General features: G+C 34.1%; 1 protein-coding gene across 1 annotated transcript in view; it reads right to left on the bottom strand.

Moving 5' to 3' along the window:
- AK7 (adenylate kinase 7) overlaps window positions 1–6,931 on the bottom strand; it is a gene marked incomplete at both ends in the record, with an annotated part of 14,355 nt that overhangs the window by 2,351 nt on the left and 5,073 nt on the right. Inside the window, 4 exons of the mRNA XM_009701671.1 lie at window positions 623–700; window positions 3,393–3,483; window positions 4,011–4,099; window positions 4,676–4,759. Coding sequence (XP_009699973.1) covers window positions 623–700; window positions 3,393–3,483; window positions 4,011–4,099; window positions 4,676–4,759 — 342 coding nt within the window. The remainder of the gene's footprint in view (window positions 1–622; window positions 701–3,392; window positions 3,484–4,010; window positions 4,100–4,675; window positions 4,760–6,931) is intronic.

Below are 6,931 nucleotides of genomic sequence, written 5' to 3'. Positions count from 1 at the left end.
GAAGGTTTGCACACAAAGCAAAACAGACATTTTAGCTTTTTAAAAATATTAACATTTTCAATGTATATTTGTATTTGAGTCTTCTTATTAACTATTAGAACATGAAACATTAAACAATTATTCTGTACAATACAAAGCTTTCATATAACTGCAGGGAATAAGCTCTTTCATAAATTTATCAAATACAGTCTTAAAACTACCAAGGTTGTAATTTGTTTATTTCTCCTATGAACAGTTTATTCCAGATAAATAGATGTATACAACATATTTTATGTATGTTGTGTTCATCAGCCTTAGCAGCACCTCATTATTAACTTTTTTTGTTATTTTTATTATTTTATGTAGGCTTTGTTAGAATCCTCCAGTATGCTCAGTGCAACAGTGACATCAATGCTTCAGTGCTTTTCTAAATCAGGCTGTAACTCCTCAAAATAATCTGTTCTATGATAGTTAAATTTTAGTTTGTTTATTTTCTAAATTTAAACTCACTGTATATATTTTTAGGCAAGTTTTAGGGTTAAATTTTTCTGGTGAAATAAAAAAAAAAATTATATATTTCATGATGTTATACTTTTAAGTTTACATCCTTTCCTTAAATAATAAAAGGAAGAGAAGTACTGACTGTTAACTCTTTGCTCAGGAATGCATCTTCTTTTGGAATCTTCTCAATTTTTCCTGGTCCAACATTTTTACTGATACACTATCAAGAAAAAAAAAAAAAAAAAACTTATCAAATCAGATTCTCAGAAAAAATTGAACGGTATTTCTGTGGATAAAATATGTTCTTTAAATTTTATATTACACCATACCTGAAAAATCAGTATACTGATTTGAAATAGGCAGATCAAAGAACAGTATATTAACTTTAATGTTAAACAGCTTTGTTTTGCTATATACCACTTCCTCTTTAGTACTTGCAATTAAAAAGAAACCCAAGAACCAACCACCCCAAAGCCACAGAAAATTGTTCAGAAGCCCTTAAATCGATATACAACTTCCTACTGCTCACGATCTATTTGGACACCTATTTTATTTCCCAGCACTTTCACTTCAGGTTCTTGAAGTATTTAATTCTGTTAATGATCAGGAAGGGTTTTCAGATCAATGCCACTAATAATTCTCCATATAACATTTTCATTTCATCATTAGACAGAAATTGTTAGTTATTCCTACAGCCCTTTAAAATAGATTTAAACCCCCACTAGATTCCATAAAATCATAAAAATTTACATAGAACATCAGATCAATCTACATATATTCCAGCATTCTATCCCCAACGATGTCAATTAGTGGATGCCTAAATGAAAGAAAGAATGAGAAAAGCATATGTGATACTCCTTCCAGATACATTTCTAATCTTCAACTATTTTCAACTCAGAGACTGCCTAAACTAGAAATAGCAGCTGTATATTTGAGTAACTCTCAAGGTATTTCTCTCCCATATTCCTTTCCAGTCTTCCCTTGGGCTAGTACAGCTCCCTGCCATGATAGCTCTCTGCAGTGCTCTCTGCACCGCTCTCTCAACTGGCAACTTCCTGTCTTGACAAGAACTGTCCACTTACTCCTGCCCTCTATTTCCCCGTTTCTAAACAATCACATACCCATGAAAGGACCCAACCACTTTTCTTAGGGTGCCTAGCTGCTTCTCAACAGATTTTGGTGAAGTAATTCTTTGAAAGCCCTTGGGAAATTCAAGTAGACTATGTCACTTTGTTCACCCTTATCCACATTCGCTAGTCATATTAAAGAACTTTAGGAGGTTTCCAAAGTATCTGAAAGTACTTTTTTGGAAAGAATTCTTAGGAAAGTATTTTACAAAACACATTGACTCTTCCCAAATAGATCATATGTATCTGGGTGTCCTTTAATGCATTGAATTCCTTATAATTTCTAATAATGTACCTGGCTATTAGCCAATGTTATTAGGCATATTGGCCTGTAATTCCCAAAACATTTCGGGAACGTCTGTTTCTTACACTGGCACCACATTTATCATCTTCCAGTCTTCAAGTGCCAGGACAGCGCTAAACAGCAGGCTGTATGTGTGAATTCTCAATTCAGAGTTATTTCATCCTTAAGCTATTTCAGACTTCTTCAGTGAATACCATAAGACTCTGGCGGTTTCTTAGTGTTCATTTTGTCAGTTCATTCTATAGTCTTTTCTGCAGTTACTTTAGTTTTACACAGATCCTCCAACAAGTTATTCACAAAGAGATCGTGAAGCATTAAGATGCTTCCAAATTCTTACCCACATCCACTAACATAAAGCATCTCTGCTATGGCCTTGTCTGCTCTAAGTTCTCCTTTTATACCATAATCATCAATTTGCCTTATAGATTTTCTGGCAGGCTTTTTGTTTTTCAATTGTTTGAAAAAAGGATATTAATTTTGGGTCTTTCCTGATAGTTGATCTTCAAGTGTTTTTCACTTATCCTGCCAGATTTCATGATATTTTTTATCTGTTTTCTTCATCTGGACATAACTATAACTTTTTGAAGTCTGCCATCTTGTTTTCCTCAACCTACAGCTTAACCATGCTAATTTGCATTTTCTCTTTCTCAAACTTTTCTTAGTAAGTAGCATGCAATGGCCTTATATGGCTAATAATAATGTAAGTTTCAATAACCTCTACCCTCCTCCTCTAAGGATTTAATATTTTTAATGTCTTTTGTGCAAATTTTTATATAATGCTCTTTCTTATGATTGACCACAGTTGCAAAAGTTTTGACCTTTTCTTCTTTCATAGGAATCTTGACTAATTGCATTATGGTCACTTATACAGAATGGCTCTTCAACTATTAACTTTTTCAGTGAGACCCTGCAAATTTACCTGAACCAAAACAAAGGTTGTATCTTCTTGTGAGCTCCCTAACACATTGTTCCATGAAACACTCTTTGACACAACCAAAAAAATTGGGCTGTTATGTTTGGTCCTTAAGTAACATTTCATCAATCTATACAAGCAAGTCTCCTATTATATTAGTTGACTCCGACTATCAGTGTATAGTTCAACAGTGTTACCCAGACTATTTCTAGTCTTAATTTTAAAATGCTTGGAAAAACAAGGTATCTTCCTACAAAATAAAGGCTTAAAGACTTTGAGTATCTACTTACAGTACTGTGAATCCCATAACAATTCACCACAACTTTATTATGTAAAATTTCTACTTAAGTTAATGATAATACTGCAAAAGTTAGTTCTGCAAAATCAGGTCCAAGTAATGTATTTTGTTCAAAGGACAGAAGTCGTGGAGGATTTCAAAATAATTTTCTATGTCATATACTACAGAAAATAATTCAGGAAGACCTAGGAACTTCTACTTCAGTAAAATGTATAGTTTTTAAAACCTTAAAGATACCTTAAAAAAAAAAAAAAGAATCAAATTGCATACCTTTATTAATTCTTGAAGCGTGTGCATAGATACATCTACTGCAAGTATATAGTGAGACCTTGGCCTGTGGTCTGCTACATTTTGTAACACTCTGAAACATAGCAAGTACAGTCAGGGCCAGTAGTTAAAGAAGCATACTGGGCTTTCATTGTTAAATGCATTTCAGAAACAGCACAAAGAGTTTGTAAAATTTTGCAGAACTTTTCAGAGCATGGCATTTTCCTGCATCTTTTCCTTAATAAAGAAGCACAGCTAGATATTTTATTTGGAAAGAAGTTCAAAGGATGAAAAGCAACATCTTTAGAAGATACTAACTTAGCCTGCTGTACAGTCCACGATCCATTTCCAGTTCTGTGCCACTTAACTGGTATCACACTCTAGATCAGCATTGCTAGTAATTTCTTAAAAGCATAGCACCAACGCAACAGTCAGATAAGGTTTCCAGAAGACACATCTAATTCTAAAGAAACTTAAGTCTTTGTTTGACTTGGTGAGAAGGGCCAAAGAGAGTTCTTAAATCCATCCACCCCAATTGAAAAGCCTCAGTAATCTCTAGTAGATTTGGATTTGTCATCTAGCTAGGTATCAGTTATTGCCTAGGGAAATATTTTTACTTACGCTGCTAAATCAAGAACATGAATGGTTGGGATAAAATTGTTTCCATCTCCAAAAACAGGTATTGCAGGAGTCTCACTAAGCCAACCTATCTGAAAATACAAATAGAGAATGAAGTGAGGAGAAGAAGGTTACTTTTAACCAGAACTAAAAAAGGAACATTTGTTTACTAGGCAAATCTATATATTCAGGATTTAAAGTTCAGTTTCTTGAACTATTAATGGAGCTGCCATAAAGGAAACAATTCTTGAGAAATACTGACTGGCAGCCTACTAAACCCAAGAAACTTCTTTTTAAAAGAATATTCTTTGATCTTGACAAATGTTATATTGTATCCCAAATAAAAGAAATGCTTGGGAAAAAAAAGAATATAATGTTGAGAAGAAAGACATTTTTTCTCATTCCATTGATATGACAGACATGTTCTCATTGTAAAGTACATATGGAGATACTGTTCAAAAACTATGGAAAAAACTAAAAAATATATAGAGCCCAAAAAAGTAGAAAACACTTCCACTGTAGCTAAAACATTTCAAAGGGATCAAATAATCAGTTTTGTTCACAAAAGCATTAAGCTTATGATACCAAAGCTACTAAAAATGCATTCAATTCCAGTGCAGTTTGCCCATAGAAATTAAATGAACCTTCAAAAATAGTTGGATGTCTACCTTAAAAAAGTAGTGCAAGACTTCTTCCCCAGCTCCATATTGATGTCCTGAGGCAACAACATAAGTTGAAAATTTATGTTTGTTCTGTGGAGTAAAATCAACAAGAAAGTTTTTATAAAAATATGGTACTGCAAATGGGATACTGGCTTACCCTGAAACGTGAGTACTTGTGTACTAAATATACAAAGTGTGTAAATTATATCACTTAAAACTTGCAGCTAGATCAATTGTTGCATATCCTGTGGTTTCATAAGTCATATTGCTAATATTTCCTTCAAAAAAAGCATTGCTCAATCAGAATTGACCTGTCTACATTTGAACTGAAATCCTAAAAAAAAATTTAAGAGTTAACAACATTGAAAGTTATGTAAATCAATGAAGACAACAGGATAACTCATGTTTCTACTTTCTATTTCCAAGAAAAATAACTCTGAAATTCATTGAAGCTACTTTTTAAATTGTATTATATTTGCATTTGACTGCCTAAAGAAGTTGAAAATGCTGGACTAATGATTTTACAATTGCTTTACTTTCATTTTGATATACAATTAAAAAAAAATTATCTGTGAACTATCTAAGTGTTTTCCTAACCACACTTCATGATCAACCCACATATTTTTTGCTGACCATTATTGCATAATGTCATAAATTTGCCTGTCCTGGCTGCCTGTTTATGTATAATGTTACTGTCTGGATCAGTATTGAGGATGGTTATACGGGGGGGGGGGGAATCAGTGATGAGGATGGTTATGCGGGGGGGGGGGGGAAATTTAAATCATCTTAAGGAGTAAAACTTTCAACAAAATCTTTTAAATTAGGACCAGTCACTTTGAAATTTTTAAGGTGAAACAAAATTATTAAATAATTCTCATATTGTAAAGATCCTAGACATAATATATCTACATAACACTGTGTAAAAGAACCTGCATTTACCAGCAGAGGGAATAAATGCCCGGATTTGGGATCTACTTTTTTTGAGAAAAAATGCATCTTTATAATATTTCAGAAACATAAACTGAGAAGACTGTTAGCCAATCTTTGATTGTATAAGCAAAGCATCGTATAAAGGGATGACAAGTTATAACATCAGTGTATTGTATTTGTGCGTGTGCTTTTATCTACTTACAAAATAAATCTTTGTAATAAAAACCATCTCAACTCAGTTGAATGCAACAGCTTGTTAGTAATCACAAGAAACATTAAAATTAGAAGACATTACAGATAGCATAAGAGCTCCAACACTCAGTTTGCTTGGGTAGTACTATGATAGAAACTCTTTGTATCCTAAGCTCCCAGCAGCTCCCAGGATTGCTCTGGATGGACTGCAAACATTTCCCAGAAGAAGATATGCTGTAATTTCCGTCTCCCAGCAGGAAAACTCTGCCTCTTGTGAAAGCACAGGAGGTGCTATTTCTCATCTCCCCTAAGAAGAATGTAACACACAGGATTTTCTTCCTTTTACCTTGCAGTAGCTTCTGCAGTAGCCCTTTATGGAGACAAACCACAGTTTGGCACAGAGTGCTATACTTCGCTGAAATACAAACGTCTGAAACAGATTCAAGTCCTCCAAAAATATCTATTTAGTGTCACAAGTCACACATATGAGAAGGTACTACTTGAGATGACTTGGATATTCTTAATTTAAAAAATAAGGCAATTATTAGGCAAGCTCCAGGTACAGACAGCATGTTTGGTTACAGGTAAAGACCTGCAAGTTCCTGTGTAATATTGATTAAAGCCACTAGATGTCACATTCTAACTATTATAATGAGTTCTAGGCTTTGGTTGTTTTACGTTTGTTTGTTTTATTCTAATAAGATGCTTGAAGTAGGAAACAGGTCTAAATTAATGGATTCAGGAACTGTGATGCCACTGAGAATGGAGTTGGGAGGTGAAGAGCTCTTCCATCTGTGGTAGGCAGGTGTTTCTCCAAGGATTCTGAATTTGGCAGGACCCCAGAGTCAGCAACTTCCGAGAAAATCTACACAGCCTGAATGCCCTGCCACAAAGGTAAAGGTAAAAAATTGCTGGTGGTAAAAAGCAAAGACTTCTAGCTCATAACTCTTGCTGAATTTTAAGTAAAATACAGGTGGGAGATGCAGTAACTCAGAGGGGTGAAATCTTGCTTTAAGTGACAACAGCCATTAAATTACACTCTGAACCGATACCAAGGCTAAGAAACCATTCTATTCTTGGTGCAAGATCTTCTCTACATGACTGACATGGCTGCTGAATCCTAGTATTTTCTGCTGAGCG

The sequence above is a fragment of the Cariama cristata genome, unplaced genomic scaffold (assembly GCF_000690535.1).
Source record: "Cariama cristata isolate BGI_N322 unplaced genomic scaffold, ASM69053v1 scaffold20356, whole genome shotgun sequence".
NCBI lineage: Eukaryota > Metazoa > Chordata > Aves > Cariamiformes > Cariamidae > Cariama > Cariama cristata.
Note: the sequence above shows the minus strand (reverse complement) of the source record. Positions and strands in the feature narration are given on the sequence as shown.